At 57.9% G+C, this 21,603-nt stretch overlaps 1 protein-coding gene across 1 annotated transcript in view; it reads left to right on the top strand.

Moving 5' to 3' along the window:
* The window catches only part of HMCN2 (hemicentin 2), a 35,977-nt gene continuing 14,374 nt past the window's right edge, over positions 1-21,603 (top strand). The window contains exons 1-40 of the mRNA XM_029960575.1: positions 1-235; positions 1,173-1,243; positions 2,094-2,252; positions 2,468-2,590; positions 3,105-3,276; positions 3,604-3,710; positions 3,920-4,040; positions 4,136-4,399; positions 4,566-4,710; positions 4,969-5,090; positions 5,180-5,452; positions 5,556-5,697; positions 6,298-6,425; positions 7,767-7,880; positions 8,009-8,158; positions 8,797-8,991; positions 9,338-9,433; positions 9,781-9,905; positions 10,178-10,322; positions 10,414-10,526; positions 10,778-10,934; positions 11,115-11,277; positions 11,879-12,006; positions 12,148-12,256; positions 12,515-12,684; positions 13,153-13,248; positions 13,358-13,534; positions 16,258-16,377; positions 16,543-16,704; positions 16,925-17,206; positions 17,762-17,929; positions 18,094-18,207; positions 18,402-18,488; positions 18,991-19,182; positions 19,593-19,766; positions 20,126-20,239; positions 20,483-20,625; positions 20,792-20,942; positions 21,168-21,386; positions 21,584-21,591. Coding sequence (XP_029816435.1) covers positions 1-235; positions 1,173-1,243; positions 2,094-2,252; positions 2,468-2,590; positions 3,105-3,276; positions 3,604-3,710; positions 3,920-4,040; positions 4,136-4,399; positions 4,566-4,710; positions 4,969-5,090; positions 5,180-5,452; positions 5,556-5,697; positions 6,298-6,425; positions 7,767-7,880; positions 8,009-8,158; positions 8,797-8,991; positions 9,338-9,433; positions 9,781-9,905; positions 10,178-10,322; positions 10,414-10,526; positions 10,778-10,934; positions 11,115-11,277; positions 11,879-12,006; positions 12,148-12,256; positions 12,515-12,684; positions 13,153-13,248; positions 13,358-13,534; positions 16,258-16,377; positions 16,543-16,704; positions 16,925-17,206; positions 17,762-17,929; positions 18,094-18,207; positions 18,402-18,488; positions 18,991-19,182; positions 19,593-19,766; positions 20,126-20,239; positions 20,483-20,625; positions 20,792-20,942; positions 21,168-21,386; positions 21,584-21,591 — 5,934 coding nt within the window. The remainder of the gene's footprint in view (positions 236-1,172; positions 1,244-2,093; positions 2,253-2,467; positions 2,591-3,104; positions 3,277-3,603; positions 3,711-3,919; positions 4,041-4,135; positions 4,400-4,565; positions 4,711-4,968; positions 5,091-5,179; positions 5,453-5,555; positions 5,698-6,297; positions 6,426-7,766; positions 7,881-8,008; positions 8,159-8,796; positions 8,992-9,337; positions 9,434-9,780; positions 9,906-10,177; positions 10,323-10,413; positions 10,527-10,777; positions 10,935-11,114; positions 11,278-11,878; positions 12,007-12,147; positions 12,257-12,514; positions 12,685-13,152; positions 13,249-13,357; positions 13,535-16,257; positions 16,378-16,542; positions 16,705-16,924; positions 17,207-17,761; positions 17,930-18,093; positions 18,208-18,401; positions 18,489-18,990; positions 19,183-19,592; positions 19,767-20,125; positions 20,240-20,482; positions 20,626-20,791; positions 20,943-21,167; positions 21,387-21,583; positions 21,592-21,603) is intronic.

Genomic DNA, 21,603 nt, shown 5'->3' with positions numbered 1-21,603 from the left:
ATGCCACCCCACGGAGGGGTGTTTGTGGGTCTCTGGCTGCTGCTGACCCCCAGTCTTGCTGAGAGCCCCCCCAGCACAGGGTGGGCCACTCTTGCCTTCGTCTTTGATGTCACTGGCTCCATGTACGACGACCTGGTGCAGGTGATGGACGGAGCCTCCCGCATCCTGGAGCGGACGCTCAGCAGGAGCACGAAGCCCATCAGCAACTACGCTCTGGTCCCCTTCCATGACCCAGGTACGTCTGGGACAGGGTGAGGACACGTGTCCTGCCGGGGATGGGGCTGTGGGGAGCTGGGGTGTGGCTCTGGCTGGGTTTGGGGCTGAAGTGTGCACTTCCCAAGTGCTTGTACGATCCCTTCTCTGTGTTTTTAATGCCTTGGTGGTTGCTGTGGTGGGGATGGCAGTACAAGATGAGCTGCAGGTCGAGGGCATGGAGCTGGGCTAGGGCTTCTGTTCCCATGCCAGTCTATGGGCACAGGGTGAGCTGTTTCCAATGCAGTATTCCCAGGGATGCTGGCACCCACTGGTGGGTTGCTCTTCCACTTTCATCCTATTCCAATCTCCCTGGTCTAATTGTGGTGGGGGTATTTCTGTACAAGTCCATGATGTGCTTCCAGGGCATGTCAATAAAAGCACCACTCCCTGAGAGGTTTTGGCAATTCACTGCCCCACCAGAATAATTTCTTTCTGTCCCTGTCTTTGCCTTGGGCTTTTTGTGCACACCCATAAAAGAACAACTGTTCACCAAAAGAGCCCCAACCTCCTACAAGGAGAGCAGAACCCAGGCTTTATTTTTAGCAGAAACACTGGACTGAATGAAAACCACTGGAGCCAGACAAGGAAGGAGGCAGAGGCCATGAATGGGTTTCTGCACTGTTTTTCTGGGAGCATCCCTCAGCAGAAAAGGGTGCTGGGTTTGCAGCTCACCTTTGCTGGGATCACCTGTTGTGTTGGGAGAAATTCCCAGGCACGGGAATGGTCTGCCCAAATGGTCACGGTACAGGCATGTGGCTGGTCTGCCCAAATCCATTTCTCACCTGGTACCAAGCCAGGGTAGATGCTGAACCCTGAGCCTCACAAGTGTTTGAGCTGGGGTGGGTGCTCAGGAGCACTGGCAGTGCAGGTGGCACAGGAGGAGGCTGGTGCTGAGGGTGGTGTTGGTGTGTTTGCAGAGGTGGGACCTGCCACCCTCACCACGGACCCCCAGCTCTTCCAGCAGCGCCTGCGGGAGCTCCATGTCCAGGTAGGCATCCTCAGCCCCACGGCTGTGCCAGGCCTGGCTCTGGCCCGTGGCACTTGGTGGGGAGCCTGGCTTTTCATGGTGGTGGGTTCCAGGAGTAATCTCTGCATCCCCTGGGGAGAGTGGTGGGGTCTCAGGGCTGAGCCAGGCTGCCAGGGTCTTGCACTCCCAGTTCACAGCTCTTGTCCTGAAGGGAGATGGTCTCCCCAGGAGAGTTTGCACAGACTCTCTGTGGAAGCAAAAAATCTATTGTCTTAGAAGCACTGCTTGAAAAATGAATTTTTAAATATTTTTTAAAGTGATTTCATCTGTTTTCTGCCAGATGAAATTCTCCCCAGGAGTTTAATCCTGTTTTATCCATCCCCATTCCTGCTCTGCCTCCTGTGCATTGCTAAATCCCTGTGGCTTTTCCCTTCAGATGCAGCTGGTTTGGCAGGAGGTGTAACACTGTGGCTGCAAGTGGTTTCCCAGCCCTTTGGGGTGCCAAGCCCTGGGGAAGTGGGAGCTGGTCCTTACTGTGCCCCTGCACTTCCCTGGGGTGGCTGGTTCTGCTGCCAGGGCAGGTGAGGGGCTGGGTGGGCACAAATGTTCCTGATAAAGGTCTTTGTGGGAAACCAGTGGCTTCTATGAGCCTGGATCCCCCAGCTGGTGGTTTAAACACCATTGAAGCTGAGAGAGGGATGGGTCCATGTAATCCTGCGTGTCCCTGCGGTTCCATCACGCTGCTTTGGGCTGACTCCAACAAACTGGTGTAGTTCCTCCTGTGAGCAGACATTGGGTGGGATCCTGCCAGGAGCCCAGCAGGGAAGGACTGAGCACTGGGTGGCTGTGCCACGTCCCTTTTGTGCCACAGGGTGGAGGGGACTGCCCGGAGATGAGCGTGGGAGCCATCCGGCTGGCTGTGGAGATCTCACATCCCGGCTCCTTTGTCTACGTCTTCTCCGACGCTCGGGCCAAGGACTACGAGCAGCAGGAGGAGCTGCTGAGGCTGCTGCAGCACAAGCAGACCCAGGTGAGAGGTGCTGCCCACCAGGCTCCAGCTTGGGGGGACACTGCAGCAGCGCATCAGTGAAACACAGTGACAACCCCCGCTGTGCCGCCTGGTGGTGAGGGGGATTTTCCATTCCCTGGGTGACTCAATGTACTGGGATGCTGGTGGATGCTGGTTCTGTCCCCTCCCTGGGCTGGTGGTTGTGTGGGGTGCCACAGGGACCGTTGCTGTGGCAGGTGGTGTTCGTGCTGACGGGGGACTGCGGGGACAGGAGCCACCCCGGGTACCGCGTGTACGAGCGCATCGCTGCCACCAGCTCCGGGCAGATCTTCCACCTGGACAAGCAGCAGGTGACAGAGGTGAGTGGGGGTCCCTGCTCCCACACGGAGTGGCTGAAGGGCGTGTGGTCCAGCCCAGGTAGCTGAGCTCTTGTGTTCTGCCTGTGGTGAATCCTTGTGCCCAAGGCACCCCCAGATTGCTCTGGGAGCCCCACTTCAGTCTGAAGCTGGGGTGGGGGCTGGAGAAGGCTGCCTGTGGAATCCTTGGGATGAACTGATCTTCCAGCCCCTGACGAAGGAAAGTGTCTGCCTGGGGCTGAGGCTGAAGCTGTGGCACTCCTGGCAATAACAACTACACCAAATTACAGGGGGGGCTCAACCAGGGCCAGTACCTCCAGCCCACCTGTCCCTGAGCCCCCTTGTGCTGGCACCAGATGGACCCCACAGGGGCTGCTCCCTTGCCTGGGTGCTGTTTTGCAGCTGTGCCTGAGATTGTGACCTGGTGCAACACAGCCCTGCTCCCAACATGACTCTGAAATGGCCATGCCTGTCAGTGAGGGGGGATCCAGGTTAATTCTCCCCCATGTGCCTCCAGGTGTTGAAGTGGGTGGAGGAGGCCATCCAGGCTTCCAAGGTCCACCTGTTGTCCACGGACCATGAGGATGGCGGGGAGCACACATGGCCTGTCCCCTTTGACCCCAGCCTGAGGGAGGTCACCATCTCCCTGAGCGGCCCTGCCCCAGGGATCAAGGTCTGGGATCCAGCAGGTAGGAGCACAGGGGAAAGTGATGACAGGGGGTGATGCTTTGCCTTCCAGAGAGACCTCAGGTCAGGACAAGCAGAAAGGGGTTCATCAAACCCTGCCCTGAAAACTCAAATAAAAATCCCTCAGTAAACAGCAAGGGATTGTTGTTTACAACATCTCCAGGGATGGCTTTGCCTTTGGCTTTAAGGGGGGTTTCCCTGCTGTCCTGGCTGTGAGCTGTGGTGGGCTCTGCACTACCCTGAGCCCTTAGGGAGGGGGCTCCTGGCTGCTGCAGGGACCAGGGGATGGATTTGGGTTGCCCAACCCAGAGGTTCCCTTACTGTTGCAGGAAAGGTCCTGGAGACAGGCCAAGGTCTGAAGGAACTTCTCAGCATCCCCAACTCAGCCATGGTGGTGGCTGTGGAGCCCTATGAGCCAGGGACGTGGCTGGTCACGGTAGGCTGGTGGCAGACCCTGCACATCCTCTGCCTTTCCCTGATGGATATTTAGCTGGCCAGACTTTTCCAGGTGTCAGCTTTCCCCGTCCATCTCCAGACAGGCAGAGGATGTGTGAGCAGGCTGGAAGGGGCCAGCTGCCACCTCCTCCCTTCCCATCACCTTTCCCTTTCCCTGCCCTCAGCACGTGCCTCTCAATCTGCTTCCAGACCCGGAGCAGTGGCCGCCACTCACTGAGGATCACGGGCATCAGCAACATTAATTTCCAAGCCAGCTTCTCCTCCCAGCCGGACTTTGACGCCAGCCAGCCTGGAGAGCAGCCGGTGCAGGGTGAGGCTGGTGCTGCCCAGGGGGCTGGGTGCTGCACCTGGGCATCTCACAGCCAGGAGTGTGGTTGGTTGCTTTTTCCCCTCCCTGCTTTCCAGGTCTGCCCATCTCCGTGGTGGTGAACTGCACCGGTCTGAGGCTGCCTGGGCGCCTGCAGGAGATCGAGCTCTTCAACACCTCTGGCCATGCCCTGCTCTCACTGCCCATGTGGCCCCTCTCCAACTCCTCCTCGGGGCAGCTCTGGGTGGGTTCACCTCTCCGTGTCCCCCCAGGTGACTTTCTGCTGAAGGTGAAGGGTGAAGATGCCCAGGGCCACCCCCTGCACCGCCTCTCTGGGGTCACCTACACCAGTGTGGTCCCTGGTGAGTGGAACACACGCTCCCCACAGGTGCTGAGTGGGGACCAGAGATTCCAACACTGCCTCTGCTTTGATTTCTCCCTGGGTATTTTTTATTCTGCTTCCCAAGGGCAGCTCCCAGTGAGCTCCTGAGGGGTGTTACATGTCTGCATATCCCCAAACGCTTCCAGGTCTGCCCAAAGTGGACATCTCCAGCAAGATCCAGGCTTACAACCGTGAGCCACAGCTGATCTCCTGCTCTGCACGGAGTGAGATCCCTTTCCGCCTGAAGCTCAACCGAGGCAGGGTGCAGCTCAGGGAAGAGCAGCTCTTCAGGTGAGCATTTGGTATGGCCCCATGAGCTCCATGAGGGACCCACGTGGGCAGGAACAGCCCCTGAGCTGTGTGGGCTGGGGGGATGCTCTGTGCTGCCTGCAAGCTCTGAGCATCTCAAAAGGAAAATTCCGAGGGACATGTCTGCAGGCAGCGTGGGTGTGCCCCTTTGCCTGACTCAGATGGATTAGGTTTGGGATGGTGGCATGGCAGTCCCAAGGTATGGGGGTGCCCCACCTTTTCACCTCTCCCTGTTTGTAGGCGTTCAGGGAACATCAGCTGGCTGATCCCTGCAGTGTCCAAGAGCGATGAAGGGTTTTACGAGTGCACGGCCACGAGCAAGGTCGGGGTGACACGGGCTCGTGCCTACGTCTCTGTGTCAGGTGGGGGCTGCTTGTGCCAAGCCTTGGTGCCCTCTCTGTGTCTGTGGCTGGGCACAGGCTCCTTTCACCCTGGTGTCCCGTGTTTGCAGAGCCGCCACCGCGTCTCATCGCCCCAGACAACATCACGGCTTCGCCGGGCCAAGACGTGGTCATGTCCTGCCTGGTTCTGGGGGATGTGCCCTACAACCTGACGTGGAGCTGGGATGGGAAGTCGGCTCAGCCAGGGGATGGCCGGACCCGGCTGCTGCAGAACCGCTCTCTGGAGATAAGCCGCGTGCGGCCGGGGGACGGGGGCCTGTACGAGTGCGTGGCACACAACGCCCACGGCACTGCCACCGCCTCCCTCTGGCTCTTCATCCAGGGTAGGCTTTGCCCCCTGTGGGACGCTGGCCCGGGTGATATTTTGCCCCATGGGTGGGTAGTGAATGGCACCCAGGGGCTGAGCCCTGCTCCCACCCCGTGCAGAGGCGCCGTGGGTGAAGGTGGGCCCCAGCCCCCAGCGTTTCAGGAGGGGCCAGGAACTGCATCTGAACTGCACGGCCGGGGGCCACCCCCCACCCCACACCACCTGGAAGCGCTGGGGCTGGGCACTGGAGCAGGACGAGAGGTAACCTGTGGGGACCTGGGTGCCTCCATCCTCCCTGTCCCATGGGGATGATGCTTCCCTTGCAGGGATGTATGGGCTGAGGGAGAGTGGCTTGGGGCTGCCATAGCTCCAGAGAGAGGGAGGCATTGCAGTATCCCAGGCACCTGAGATGCTTGGCATGCTGCTGGCCTTCATATATTTATTTTTAAGCTGTCCTGCCTTATCCAGGTCACTGTCCCCACCAAGGGGACTCACAGTGCTTTGCACACATGGTGTGTGCTCAAGTCTCAAAACATTCCTTGTAGTTCTTAATTTCTTCTGCTTTTGCCTTCCACCTCCTGCCTGTGTCAGGCTGTGAGTTCTGGAGTGGACTTTGGGGAAGGCTTTTTGACTCAGGAGATGAAAAAGCCCAATTCTCAGTGCTTTTTCCTGGTTCAGAGCAAAGTCTTTCCCTGCAGCAGCTGACAGAGCTGGCTCTAAGTGCTGACCCACATCCATCACATGCCCAGCACTTGCCACGTGTGAGGATGGCCTGAAGCCCACTCATTTATATCAACACATCTTCCATCATCTCTGCTTTCACAGGGCTCATCTCTCCCTCTCTCTCCCTGTTTGCCACAGGGTTTTTAGGGATGCTGAGGGTACCCTGCACATCAAGGCTGCTGTCCCAGAGGATGCAGGGAATTACAGCTGCTATGCTGGCAGCACACTGGGCTGGGATGAGCAAGTCATCACCCTGGAGTTCACTGGTACCTGCTCCCTGCTGGCCAGCAGCACACTGGGGATGGGACTGTGCGTGATGGAGGGTGTTGGGGGCAGCACACTGGGGATGGGGCTGTGTGTGATGGAGAGCATTGGGGAGCAGCACACCGGGAATGGGGCTGTGTGTGATGAAGGGTGATGGGGGCAGCACAGCTGGAATGGGACTGTGTGTGATGGAGGGTGNGGCTGAGCCCTGCTCCCACCCCGTGCAGAGGCGCCGTGGGTGAAGGTGGGCCCCAGCCCCCAGCGTTTCAGGAGGGGCCAGGAACTGCATCTGAACTGCACGGCCGGGGGCCACCCCCCACCCCACACCACCTGGAAGCGCTGGGGCTGGGCACTGGAGCAGGACGAGAGGTAACCTGTGGGGACCTGGGTGCCTCCATCCTCCCTGTCCCATGGGGATGATGCTTCCCTTGCAGGGATGTATGGGCTGAGGGAGAGTGGCTTGGGGCTGCCATAGCTCCAGAGAGAGGGAGGCATTGCAGTATCCCAGGCACCTGAGATGCTTGGCATGCTGCTGGCCTTCATATATTTATTTTTAAGCTGTCCTGCCTTATCCAGGTCACTGTCCCCACCAAGGGGACTCACAGTGCTTTGCACACATGGTGTGTGCTCAAGTCTCAAAACATTCCTTGTAGTTCTTAATTTCTTCTGCTTTTGCCTTCCACCTCCTGTCTGTGTCAGGCTGTGAGTTCTGGAGTGGACTTTGGGGAAGGCTTTTTGACTCAGGAGATGAAAAAGCCCAATTCTCAGTGCTTTTTCCTGGTTCAGAGCAAAGTCTTTCCCTGCAGCAGCTGACAGAGCTGGCTCTAAGTGCTGACCCACATCCATCACATGCCCAGCACTTGCCACGTGTGAGGATGGCCTGAAGCCCACTCATTTATATCAACACATCTTCCATCATCTCTGCTTTCACAGGGCTCATTTCTCCCTCTCTCTCCCTGTTTGCCACAGGGTTTTTAGGGATGCTGAGGGTACCCTGCACATCAAGGCTGCTGTCCCAGAGGATGCAGGGAATTACAGCTGCTATGCTGGCAGCACACTGGGCTGGGATGAGCAAGTCATCACCCTGGAGTTCACTGGTACCTGCTCCCTGCTGGCCAGCAGCACACTGGGGATGGGACTGTGCGTGATGGAGGGTGTTGGGGGCAGCACACTGGGGATGGGGCTGTGTGTGATGGAGAGCATTGGGGAGCAGCACACCGGGAATGGGGCTGTGTGTGATGAAGGGTGATGGGGGCAGCACAGCTGGAATGGGACTGTGTGTGATGGAGGGTGCCCCAGGGTTCCATGGCTGGAGACCAAAGCCTTCTCTCCCTGTGGCACAGAGCCTCCTGCCATCCTGGCAGTGACACCCAGCCTGAAGGTGCTAGTGGGAGAAGACGTGACCCTGGAGTGCTGGGTTTCGGGGGCACCCCCACCCCACATAGTGTGGTACAAAGGTGAGATTGGGAGGAGCTGGGGAGCAGATCCCCTCCACGCACTGGGGTCCCCTGGCCCGGCACTGGGAGGGACCCACAGGGGCACTCGGGGTGCTGATGTGGGTGCTGATGTGGGGGTCTCTGGGCAGGTGAGCAGGCGATGGCAACGTTCCCAGCCGGCACCCAGCGTGCCATCCTGAGGCTGCAGGAGGTGCGGGAGGAGGACGCGGGGCAGTTCATCTGTGAGGCTCTCAGCGAGGCCGGCGTCGCCTTCGACAGCACCCAGCTGGACGTGGGCTGTAAGCCTCTGCCCTCCTGTTCAGTTCAGCTCCCACTTGCTGCTTCCCAAGTCTCTTCTTGCTGCCGCCTCCCGGATTTCCCAGCAGGGGGGTGTTAGTGCTCGGTACAAGCAGGCAGAAGCCTGGCAGGATTTCTAAGAGTTGGGAGGATGGAAGAGTTTCAGCAAGTGACAGAAGCCAGTGCAGTTGTTACTGTATGGGGACATGATGGCTTGGGACCCAGCTGGGGATGCAAAGTGCAATCGGTGGGATTAGGCAGAGGTAGGGCCTGACTTCTCTGTGTCTGAAAATCGAGGTACTCTGACCGTTGCTCAGGGCTTTCCACCACAGGGAGAAGAGATGGAAGAGCATAGGGAGGAGGAGGGAAGGCTCTGAGCTGCAGGCAGTAGGGATAAAAGCAGTTAAAGATGGAAAAGTGCAAGAGGTTTTGCTGAGTGTAACTGAAAGGGAGAGAAACTGCAGTGGCTCTAACAGCTTTGGAAAAGCCTCAAATGCTTTAGGTCAGTCTCGTAACTTGTGAGGGCACCTGGCTCATGGGTTTTGCAGTCCCATCCCTTCTCCAGGCTTGGCTGTGCTCAGAGTGGGAAGCTGGTATGCTGGACCTGCCTGAGCCCCTTTTCCACTGCTCTCTCCTCCAGCTGCCCCTCACTTTCCCGAGCCCCTGGGTGACATGGAGGTCACAGCTGGGGAAAGTGTGACCCTACTGTGCCACGCCGAGGGATCTCCCCCGCCACGCGTCACCTGGTCCCGGCAGGATGGGAAGCCTGTGGAGGGCTGGCAGGGACCACGGGGTGATTCCAGCCAGCTGGAGGCTGCCAAGCTCCTCATCAACAGTAAGAACTGAGCATGCACACATTTATTTGTATTTTTAACTTGTGCAACTTTAACTGTGCTGCAACAGCCTGTGGAGGGCTGGCAGGGACCACGGGGGGATTCCAGCCAGCTGGAGGCTGCCAAGCTCCTCATCAACAGTAAGAGCTGAGCATGCACACGTTTATTTGTATTTTTAACTTGTGCAACTTTAACTGTGCTGCAACAGCCTGCAAGCCTCCAGTGCCACCGAGTCTGTCCTCCTTTGGAGGTGGTGGGAGGGAAGGGGAGGGTGGTGTCACCCATCCCAGAGCTCGCTTGGGGCTCTCCAGCCCCATCACGCTCAGGCTTGTCCCCACTGTGCCCCAGGTGCCTCACTGGATGACCAAGCCATCTACATCTGTGAAGCCCAGAACGAGTTTGGGAAAATCCAAGCGGAGGTCAAGCTCACAGTCACTGGACACGGTTTGCTTTTCCATGCTTTGGTTGGTGTATCGATCCTGGCTGTGCTGGCAGTGAGTGGCAGACTGGAGCAACCACGTCTGCACTGGAGCCAGCTGTTGGGAATGCTAAACAAACCCCAGGGCAGGGTTTGGGTAATGCCCTTGCATCTCTTTGACTTAATACACTGACATGTGCTTGAACCCGAACTGCAGCAAATATCCCCAAATTCCTGGGGGAGATAAATGTCTGCCTTGTGCAGAGCCAGGATCTGGACCCTGGAAAAAAGGTGATCCAGATCCGCTCTCCTGGGTGTTCCTGACCAGTTTATCACCAATTAATATTGTTTCCCTCTCCCCTCTTTCAAGCAGCCCCAGAAATAGCTCTTGCATCCCCTGTGGTCCACGCGCTCCCAGGCCAGCCTGTGTCACTGCCCTGTGTGATCCTGGCTGGGAGGCCACTCCCAGCCCGCCGCTGGCTGAAGGATGGACAAACGGTGAGGTTTCCATGCCTGCTGGGGTGGTGGGTGGGTGAGTGGGCAGCTGCCCTGCAGCAGGGGCTTTGCTGCAGGATGGGTGTCACAACCTGCCAGGCCGAAGCTGCTGGTGAAAGATGCCCGGGGAGCGTTTGTGTTGGGAGGGTAACGTGGCTTTATCACCACACCAGGATGTTCTGTTGCTCAAGGATCAGTTTTTAGATGTGTCCTAAAGGCACAGCGATAAGGTGGTGTTTGACCCCTTGACTGTCCTGCTCTCTGCATGTGCCCAGGTAGCCCCAAGTGACCACTACTCCATCCGGGCTGATGGTAGCCTGCACATGGACCAGGCATCCCAGGGGGATGCAGGGAGGTACACCTGTGAGGTGACCAACGCCCTCGGCTCACACAGGCAGGACGTGTCCCTCGTCATCCACGGTGAGTGACAGGGTGCTGGGTGTCTGAGCACCGCTCTCTGGGGAGATCTGGCCCTGGCCATGCAGGGTGAGGTGCTTCTCTTCCTTCCCAGTTCCTCCCAGCATTGAGCTTGGCCCTGTCCTTGTCACTGCCACCGAGGGAGAGGCTGTCACCCTGCGGTGCAATGCCACTGGTGTGCCCCCCCCTATGGTCACCTGGGCCAAGGTAGGTGACAGGGACAGGCAGGCTGCTGTCCCTCTGCCACTCAGCTTTGGGTCACCCTGGGTGCTGTGTTTGAGGGTAGTGTTGTTCTCTAGTGTGGCTGTGGGTGCCTGGAGAGTTGGCACCAGGTATCCTGGGAAGTTGGGACCAGGACATGGCTTGCTCTGATGGGTCCAGAGCCCTCTTCTTGCCCTTGGGCTGCTCAGCTCATGGGACAGTCTTTGCTGTCTTCCTCCCTTCCCTTCCCTCTGCAGGGCACAGAGCCCATTTTGCTGAGTCCACAATACCACCTTGACCCTGATGGGACCCTCCTGATCCCTTCACCCTCCCCTGGGGACGCTGGGACCTACTTCTGCACAGCTACCAACGCCGCAGGTTTCTCCAGCCAGGAGATGCAGCTCTCCATCAGCAGTGAGTGCCCAGGACTGCTCCAGAGGGGACTGGCTGGGAGAGCATGACCTGGGAACACTCATGGCTTCCTTGGAGCACCTATCCAGGTTCCAGATGGGTTTGCAGGATGGGAAGAGAAGCGATGAGGGCTGTGGGGCACCTGAGGTGTCCCTGCACCAGCTGTGCTCCCTCTCCATCCAGCGAAGCCCAGGATCAGTGTGAATGGATCACAGGGGCCAGACCCTGTCACCGTCCTGGCTGTCCTGGGGCAGGAGACCACGCTGCCCTGCGAGGTTCAAGGATACCCCCCTCCCTTGGTGGTGTGGAGCCGACAGTCCCAGCCGCTGCCTCTTGCCACCACGAGGTAAGGTTGTGGGTGCTGGGGGCCCCTAAATTCATGGGCCTGGATCTTGGGGTTAAGCACTTTCCCTGTACCTGAGGATTGCTGTGGGATGGGGAAGCAGGGAAGGCATCTTGGGTTTGCTCTTCTTGAGGGACTGTGGTGCCTTGTTGTTCGTGTCTGGCTTCCTGTGGTTGGCCTGTGCTGCTCCCCACATCTCAGCTGGGTTGTGCTCATGTGGTGGGTGATTGATGGGTGCACGCGAGGAGGAATCTGCAGTCGTGGGCTGAGATGATGTTATGTCTGTGGAGCACAGGCAGGGCTGGGAGCAAGAGCGTGGCCAGCTCCAGCTGCAGGGGCTGTGCTCCCTGGGGACCCCCATTCCCCTTCATCCCCCTGGGCTCATGTGCTGCCTCATGCTGAGCTCGTGCAGGGGCTAAGCAAAGGGGATTTGCCCCCATGGGCAGCACTGCCACCCTTCTTGCACAGGAGGTGGCCCTGGGGATCTTCTCTTGGCTGTCTCAAGGCAATAGTGAGCTCTCAGCCCTTAGCTCTTGCCTGGGGGTAGGTGATGGATGACATGGCTGTTCCTCCCATCCAGCATTTCTTTTCCCTCTCCCCCAAGATACAGTGTCCTCCCTTCGGGGTCCCTCCATCTGGCCGAGCCCCAGGTGACAGACAGTGGGCTCTACACCTGCACAGCCACCAACACCGCGGGGAACACCTCGCTCACCTACAGCCTGCACGTCCAAGGTTCACATCCCTGCTTAAAATACTCCTCCCAAGGGCTTAATGTACCACTGGGGTCCTGCACCCTCCAAGCCCTTGGCTGCTCTCACATTCCCATGCCAGTGCCTGAGGGTGGTCCCTGCCTGAGGTCCCCTTTCCCCCCAGCTCCGCCCCAGCTGTGGATCGGCGATGGGGAAAGTCACCTGACAGCAGTTGCCAACACCTCCCTGAGGATTCACTGTCATGCCATGGGCACCCCTCCACCCCAAATCCAGTGAGTACTGCAGAGGGGTGTGTCCTGCCTGTCACCCCAGGATGTGTGACAGTGACCTCTGGCTTGGGGTGTCCCTTAGGAGGTATCCATTCCTTCTCCTTGCCTCTGGTATCCTCTGCCTAATGATCTGGGCACCACCAACCCAGGGGACAGTCCTTGCTGCCAGCAACCCACAGTTCACCCCATTGGTGTGCAGGGATGGGGGGTGGGTGGTGGCAGGACAGACCAAGGACTTGCTGCCTGTCCCCTTCCCCACAGGTGGCTGAAGGATGGGCACCCTCTGGGCGAGCAGGACAATGTGGTGGTGTCTGAGGACGGTGGGACTCTGCTGATCACCCGTGTGGGGCTGGGTCACGAAGGGCTCTACGTCTGCCAGGGCAGCAACAGGGCAGGGGTGGCCCAGGCGGAGGTGCAGGTTTTGGTACATGGTGAGCACAGCACTGGGGAAAGACCCAATATCCATCCCATGTGTCTGGGAGAATATGGCTGGCCAAAGGGCTGGGTGTTCTTGGCCATGCTTTTTGGTAGTTGCAGAGTCATTATCCTGATGTATTGGGTTCTTGTTCTTTGGCAATGAGGCTGAGAGCTGATGGCCACTGACACCCCAGTAAAGCATAGCATCCATCCTTGGTGGGTGCTTCCAGGGGGAGGGTCTTCCCCAGCCCCATTTTCCCTTCCCACCTCCATCAGGAGGGTGTCACGGTGAAGGTGCTGCGTGAGAAACCAGGCAGGGAGCAGACATGGGGAGGATGAATGTCTCATTGGGGTGGGGAACTAACCTGCTGGCTGGCTTGGGGAGCAGCAGTGAGCCTGGCTGCGCTGCCCAGCCCTGCCCTGTGGTGGCTGCAGACAGCCTGGGCCATGCAGAGCTGATGATGGTGTGTGCTGGGTTGCAGTGCCTCCAAACATCGAGCCCAGCCCGGTGGACCTGGCTGTCCCAGAGAACGGCACAGCATCCCTGGAGTGCCTGGCCTCGGGGTTGCCTGCTCCTCGTGAGTCAATCATCTTCCTTGCTCTTGCTCCTGCATCCCTGGGGCTTTCCCTGGGTCCCCTGGGTGAGAGGGACAGCAGTATTGCACCTCACAGCTTGGCTCCTTCCAGATATCACGTGGTACAAGGGGCACGAGGAGCTCTTGGCTGGACCAGGACAGACCCTGTCCAGGGATGGGAAGCGCCTGGAGTTCCAGCGTGCCCGGCTCTCCGACGCCGGCAGGTACCGCTGCGTGGCCTCCAACGTGGCTGGAGTGGCTGAGCTCTGGTACAGCCTGCAGGTCACTGGTGAGTGCACACTGAGAGAGGGGTGCTTCCCCCCATGGAATCCCTCACGTAAGCACGAAACCAGTGGGGCTGTCCCAGCCCTTGGGACATATCCCTGGAAGGTGGGTTTAGCATTCACAGTTCCAACCATGCAATCCCCTGCGTTCATCCCAAGCAATGTCCTAGAAAACCACGACACCCTGGATGGGTGTTGCCTGATCTCCCTCACGGTGTCTCCTACCCACCCTGTCCCTTTTGTGTCCTGCTGTGCCTGGTGACATTTCTCTGTCCCCCAGTGCCCCCACAGATCACAGCTGGCCCCAGCCCCCTCACGGTGCTGCTGAACGAGCCGGTGACCCTGGAATGTGATGCCATAGGGACCCCAGCTCCGATGCTGCTGTGGCTGAAGGATGGCAACCCAGTGCCCAACGAGGCAATGGGTGGCCCACAGGTGAGACAAATCCTGATGGAGAGGGACTCACTGGAGATGTCCCTCCAGGAAGGTGCTCTTTTTTTCTTGTCTGACTTTTAGAAAAACAACTGCTAGAGCTGAGCAGGTGCAATGTCACCCATGGGGGCATAGACCTGCTCAGCCCTGCACTGAGCTTTCCTACCATGCAGGGCAGGATCGGGTAGAGGGTCCCCGGGATGTTTTGAGAATGGGTTCAAGGCAGGCTTATGCCCATTCCCACATCCCTGTAAGGCAGTATGCAGCCCAGCTGCCTATGAGTTTCTCTGGTTCTGTGCTCATCTGGGCTGTCTGTGTCTTGGGAAGCACAGATCCTCTCTGGTGGGCACGTGCTGTCCCTGCCCACCGCCCGTCTCCAGGACTCAGGGACGTACACGTGTGTAGCCAGCAGTGCTGTGGGGGAGGACAGACATGAGATCACCCTTGAGGTGCAGTGTAAGTACCCCTGTGCATCCCAGCCCCTTCCCACCAATGTGGGTTGGAGGTGATTCTTAGGACTGTGGGGCTGCTCTGCTGTCCCCTGGCAAGCTCACAGGGCTGGGGAGGATCAAAGTGGATGGCTTGGGAAAGGTGTTGCCCTGTTGATCTGGTTTCCAGTGCCCCCCACCACCCCGGGTGAGGAGGAGAACGTCACTGTCATCGTCAGCCAGCCTGTGACCCTGCAGTGTGTGACCCCCGGGGTCCCTGCTCAGGGGTCCCGCTGGCTGAAGGACGGGAGTTTGCTCACACCAAAGCCGGGTGTGCAGCTGTCTGCAGAGGGGACTGTGCTCCAGGTGATGTCTGGGGATACTGCAGGGGATGGCAGGGGAAATGGGGCTGTGAAGGTGCCTGTTCCCTCTTCCTCACCCTTGCAAGAGAGTGAGTGCAGAGTGAAGGGGTGTCCCAGTCCATGGCTCAGCACCATTCCCACCCTTCATGCTGGTTCCATCCCCATGCCTTCTGCTGGCACAAAATCCTGCCATGGAGAGGCTGTGTGGGTCCAGCTCTGCTTGTGTGTCTGCTTAGTGTCTCTCTTTGTCTGGGCAGATTGGGCAAGCCACCGTGCAGGATGTGGGCAGGTACACGTGCCAGGTGCCCGGCCACCCTGAGAGACACTACAACCTCCACGTGTGGGGTAAGGGCCACTGTGACTGAAACACCCCATCAGGGATGTAAATATATATATAGTGTGTGTATACAAAGGATAGACTGTATGCTATTCCATTTTCATATTTAAAATATGTCCCTGAGGACATACTGATCCTTGTTTGGAAAACACTCAGCAAAATGACACACCTGGAGGTGTCAGGGAACCCCCACCAGGCTGGGGTGAGAGGGGGAAAAAAAGATAATGTTTGCCTGAGCCTTGGGGGGGAGATTTCAGTGATGAAGCAGAAGTGGTGTCTTTTAGAAATTTGGGCAGCAGACTGAAGGATTTCCTTGCTGTTGCCAGGACTTTCCTGTCCTTTCTTTGCACTACATCAGTACGGTCGTCACTGTAGGTACCATTCCCCTTCTGTCCCCCTGGCCAAGTCAGGGGGGATGCCAGTGCTGGCTCCAGGGCTGCTGCCAAGACGGCCACTGGCCACTTTTTCTCACTTGATCTGAGCGTCTTTGCAGCCTCCCAGACCACTCAGCATGTCCACAATGCCAGGGCCTGAGCCAGGGTCTGGCTTTTCTCAGGGATACTCTAGGCCAGTTGGTGGAAGTCCTGAGGGCAGGTAGCCAGGGAGTGGAGAAAATCCAGTTCTCCTGGTCTGGGCTTGTTCCTGCGATCCCTTCCCAGGGAAATGTTTGCACGTCTGCCGTCCTGGCTCGGGTGGATTGTTTGGGTTCTGCTGTTTTTGTTTTTCAGGGGTTTCTGGGTGTTGGGGTTTTTGTTCTACAAACTGATATCCCTCATGGGAAGGAGTTACTGTTTTCCAGCCAGCTGTATTTATGAGCAACTGAGAACAGCATCCGAATAATGGAAAGAGTTGGGTAACCCTCCCAGCGAGCAGGGCTACTTAATAAGGCTGTGTCTGGCCAACCTGACCTTGGCCTCTTGTGTGCCTGGCGTGGGATGCTTGGTCATCCTCTGCTGTGGGCCACGTGTAGTCAAAAGCATTGCTCACTTGGCTGGAGAGACAAGATTATTGTTTCCACGTGGAGCCAGGGCAGGAGAGTCCCGCTGGTTTTTGAGTGGCACCAGCAGAGCTGCAGGTGGTGTGTATCCAGCAGGATGGAGCTCCAGTGAGGAGCTGCCCTTCTCTTCTTGTCTGGTGCCATCAACGAGCTGCTCCTCTCATCCCTGCAGTGCCTCCGTCCTTCTCCTCAGCAGAGCCCGAGCCTGTGTCCGTGCTGGAGGGGCAGTCTGTCAGGCTGGCCTGCGAGTGCCATGGGATCCCCTTCCCCACCCTGAGCTGGCAGAAGGATGGTAGGGCACTGCTTCTCAGTCTCATCCCTCCCCACGCATGTGTTGACCCAGATGTTGGTCTCCTTGGAGCACGGAGTGCTTTATGCTGAGCAGCATCCAGCTTCTGGGTGGGAACTGGTCCTGCTGGGAGCCTGACAGGAGGCTGCTCTCCCCTTTCCTGGGCAGGTGAGCCCCTCTCCACCCAGCCTGGGAGCCCAAAGCTGGTGTCCATGGGAGGGAGTGTGGTGTACATGGAGAAGGTACAGCTGGTGGACGAGGGGACTTACACCTGTGAGTGCCATAACGCCGCCGGCAGCAGCAGCAAGGAGCATCGCCTGGAGGTGCACGGTGAGCTGGGGGGGCTAGAGACATGGAGGACTCGTGGGGGTGGCTGAAGGTGTTGTCACCTCTCTCAGTGCAAGGTCCAGATGGACCTAAAAGCCATTGCCTGGTGCCTTGGGTATTTTGGGAGGGATGCTGTTACCTGGGCTGGCTTTGCCCCTCCGCTTGTGCACGGCCACGGGAGTTGCTACAGTGTCACCTCCCCCCTGTGTCCCTCTGCCCACAGCGCTGCCGAGGGTCCAGGGCAGCAGCAACACCCCAAGGAAGGTTTCTGTCATCGAGGGTGGTCAGACAGTTCTGGAGTGTGAGGCCATGGGGATGCCAACACCCTCCGTGACGTGGGTGAAGGACGGGCAGCCCGTGGCTGGTGGGGACGGGCTCCTGCTCACGGAGCAAGGGAGGCGGCTGCACATCCCCAGGGCAGAGGTGACCCACACGGGACGCTACACTTGTCTGGTGGCCAACGCAGAGGGACAGGAGCAGAGGGAGTTTGATGTTGTGGTGCACGGTAAGGATGTGGGATGGGGCTGCTGGCTGGGGGGTGTGCGTGCAGGCGACATCAGGAGGGTGGTGATGTCCCACATGGAGCAACCTGATGTGGAGTGGAGCAGATCCTGGACATCCAAGCACACAGAAGGTCTTGGCAGGGTTATGCTCCAGGAATAGCTGTAGAACTGTGTCCTTTAGGCAGGCGTTTCTTTCCATAGTCAACACAGCAGATCATCCCACTCTTTATAAAGTCCTACCTAAGACTTGGGAAACCCCATGAGCTGAACTTGAGCTATATAAGGCCTGAGGTGGCTCAGGGCGTGTGGCCAGCTTGGTGTCACACTGTAAGCCCGGGCTCAGGTGTGCAGCTAAGTGGCACATTCTTGCTGTGGGTCAACTGTCCCACAACACCTTTGAAGTCGACACCTCCAGTTGATGCTAATGGTCCTTCTGGGTTTGTGTCCTCAAACTCTACGAACCAGGAAGGTGGGGAAAAGCCAAGTTCACTCACTTTGCTTTCCTCTGATGTCTTGTGTGCTTTGACAATGGAAGTCCCTCTTTTCTGCATCCCCAGTTCCTCCTGAGTTCCTTCAAGGATCAGGATTGACAACCAATGTCACCATCTCACTGCAAGAATCCCTGACACTGACTTGTGAGGCCACTGGTGTTCCTCAGCCCACGGTCACCTGGTTCTGGGATGGCTCTCCTGTCACCCCCAGCGAGAACATGCATGTGCTTTCAGGTCAGGGATCTGGATGCTGTGAGAGATGAGTGCTTTTGGAAGTGCTTTTGCCCCAACACTGATGAGTTTAAACTCATGGTGGAGCTCCAGTCCTACAGGAGCTCTGCTGGGATGTGTTGGTGCCTGGATCAGGGCCCTTAGACCTCTGTGCTCTGTGTTTCCAGGGGGCTGGCTGCTGAGGCTCACCCATGCTGGAGCACAGGATGGTGGCCACTATTCCTGCCTGGCCAGTAACATAGCTGGGGAGGCCAGGAGGCATTTCTACGTGGAGGTCCTGGGTAAGGAGGGGTCTTCTGTCTGCTGCAGGATTCCTGGTGGGATTTCAGAGCTCCACCCTTGCAGGAACAGGCATGAGTTACGACTGGACATGCTGGGAGCTACAGTGCTTGAGCCCTTTGTGTCTTAGGATGTGAGCTCAGAGGCTCAGCGATGCTGGCCAGCTGCTGAGGTCCCTGGTGGCTTGTGTTCCTAGTTCCTCCCCACATCGAGAATGCAGGTGAAGAAGAGACAATCAAAGTGCCAGAGGGTCAGCCTGTCACCTGGTCCTGCTTGGCTGCAGGTGAGCATCAAGTGGGGAGGGGAGGTGGCATGAGCAGGTGAGAGATGGGGCTCAGGAACAGACCTGAGTTTCCCTTTGGGATGTGGAACAAACAGATGACTCCAGTCGAAGACTTAAGAAATTGTCTGAAGAGCTTTTTTGGGACAGTTCCTGGCTCTGCAGTTGGGCTTTCTGGGAAGCACTATAGGGTGGGGACGCCCACGTGAGGAGCTTGTTCCACAGTGTAAGCTCCAATCTTTCCCAAATGGTGCTAAAATTCCTCTCATCTGGTTCCTCCTTTAGTAACGGGAATAATTAATCACCTCCCACTCAGGACAGTTCTCTTTCTTCTTGCTGGTTCATCCAGCTGCCTCTAAAAACCTGATCCAGATCATGATAATTTTGATTTGGGCTGATGTCCCTGCTTTCCAGAAAAGCTCTGGTGCAGTGACCCTGGTCAGGGTGTGCTCACACATGGAAAAACTTTACACAGAGGCCAAAACCTGCTTTCCACCCCACACAGGAAACCCGCAACCTAAGATCACCTGGCTGAAAGACAACCACCCTCTTCCCAGTGGGGACACCTTCTCCACATCCCCCGACGGCTCCGTGCTCCACATCCCCAGAGCCTCCCTGCCTCATGCCGGCCGCTACTCCTGCCTGGCCTCCAACTCTGTGGCAAACCAGACCAAACACTACCTGCTGGATGTTTTGGGTATGAGATCCCTTTGGATGGAGGCAGAGCCTCAGGTGTGAGCAGACCTAAAGGGTTTTTAATGGCCTGTCCCAGGTAGGTGGTGAGGATCCCTTAGTCCTGCAGCCAGCAGCTTGGCATGAGGTCCTGGACCTGTCCCAAAGCCCTTGTGAGATCTCTTGGAGGAACTAAAGTGTCCACCTAGTGCAGGATCCATCTCTGTTGGTGGTTTGTGGGAAGGGGGAATGTGTCTTCTGTGTCCCCCATGTTTTTGGAGGGCAGCAGGACAAGGCAGAATCTAAAGGTGGCACATGCTGTGACCAAATCCAACTCCCTGACCTTGGATCATGCTCTCTGGTTGGGGAGGATGAAGCACTGGGAAGCCTAAGTGGGTGCTAATGCTGATCTGTCACACAAACCTGTCTCTGCAGCCACTCCTACCTTTGCTCAAGATGCCCACGATGCTGCTGCAGAAGAAGTCACAGTGATCATCAACAACCCCATCTCCCTGGTCTGCGAGGCTCTGCCATACCCATCTCCCAACATCACCTGGCTCAAGGACGAGGTTCCTCTCAAAGCATCTAGAAATGTCCTCCTGCTCCCTGGTACTGTGCTGGTGTCCACTGGCTTTGCACAAGTGCAGTAACCCCTTACTGCATGTCTGGGGGAGTGGGAGCGAGGCCTTTTCTTGGTCTGGCTTTGCTCCAGGGCAGTGGGATGGTGAGTCATCATCCTGCAGGACCCAAGGGGCTCAGACCATCAGGTAGATGCTGCTCTTCCCTGTGCTGCATCCTCTGGTAATAGCTAGAGCCTCCTTAGTGCTGGTTTTTATAAACCTGGTACCCGGCATTAGACCCCCTCGAGCCAGGCTTGCAGGTGATCAGCAGGTCCCTTGAGGTGCTGCACTAGGGATAGACAGCTGGGGCTGCGAGCAGCGACCCTCTCAGGAGACCCCCTTTCCCAGGTGGCCACGGGCTGCAGATCCTGAATGCCCAGGAGGAGGATGCAGGCACGTACAGCTGCATCGTGGCCAGCGAAGACGGGGAGGCTGTGAAGAACTACAACGTGAAGGTCCTGGGTGAGGGAGCTCTCCGTGTCCTTCCTAATTCTTGCAGTGACCCCAATACTGCAACCAAGCCAGTGCTTATTCCTTTCCCTTCCTTTCCCTGGTCCCAGTACAGACACCTGAGGGACATCACTTACCAAGGGTCCATCTTTGGGTGTCAGCACTGCCCTGAGGTGCTGCCTATCACTGATTAGGGCAGAGCAAGGGTGCTGGGGGCTCTTCTCTCATCCCAGCTCTGTTGTATTTCCCCACTAGTTCCTCCTTGGATCTCCAGAGATGACCCTTCAGGGGAATTTGCTGTGAAAGAGGTGAAAACCAAGGTCAACAGCACAGTGATGCTGGAGTGTGAGACCTGGGCTGTGCCTGAGCCAACCATCCGGTGGTACAAGAACAAGCAGGTGAGGTCCTAACTGCGACCAGGGAGGAGCTGCTGGATCTGGGGACTGTCCCAGGTAGATGGAGTGGGAAGATATGGCTGTCTGGGCTCTGTTCTGCTCCTGGGGGTCTAATTCTCCTCCTGCCCTTCTGTTTCTCCCCTGCCCTGGGTCTGGGGTCTCCATGTAGCTCCTGGAAAGCACCGGACACCTCCAGATTCTCAGTGAGGGGCAGGTCCTTCAGATCAAACCAGCCAGTGCCTCAGATTCGGGGCATTACACCTGTGTGGCCACCAACGCTGTGGGTGAAGACGACAGGGACTTCATCGTGCATGTCCAAGGTGAGCCCGGGGTGGAGAGCCTGCACCCAGAGCAGTGGGTGTCTCAGCAAGAGAAGGGGTCCTTGGTGGGGTTCCATGTGGGAGCAGAGCAGGATGAGCAGGAAAAAAGTTTATGCCTGATGGAAAACATCTCCTTGGTCCTGGTCAGGCCCGGGTAGGTGCTCTGGTTGCACCTGGGGGTGTGAGTCCCTGTTCCCCACAGCTGACCACAGCCTGTCCCTGCAGTGCCTCCGCTCTTCCAGCAGCAAACAAGCCCCAAAGAAGCTCTTGAGATCTTCTACCGGGAGGAAGACCAGGATGGGGAGGTGACAGAGCACCGGCAGGCTGTCCTTGACCAGCCCACCGCGCTCTACTGCGACACCAGCGCCATTCCACCCCCCCAGCTCACCTGGTACAAGGATGGAGAGCCCCTCTCCCCCGGCCCAGGGGTGCTGATGCTGTTAGGTAATGGGCACAGACCCCCACCGTGGGGTTTGGGGGGCAGTCCTGCAGCAGCTGTGTGGGTTGAGAGCATCCATAGCATGGATGCTCCCGCCAGCGTGCACAGCACCTGTGGGACCTGCTGAGGCTGCATTAGGGGTCTGTGCATGGGGTGGTTGGAGGGGCCAGCCCACGGACGTGCCCCTGTCCCTGTGCTGCAGGGGGCCGGGTGCTGCAGCTG

The sequence above is a fragment of the Manacus vitellinus genome, unplaced genomic scaffold (assembly GCF_001715985.3).
Source record: "Manacus vitellinus isolate BGI_N305 unplaced genomic scaffold, ASM171598v3 scaffold_27_pilon, whole genome shotgun sequence".
NCBI lineage: Eukaryota > Metazoa > Chordata > Aves > Passeriformes > Pipridae > Manacus > Manacus vitellinus.
The sequence above is the reverse complement of the archived record's forward strand: the minus strand, read 5'-3'. Positions and strand labels throughout refer to the sequence as shown.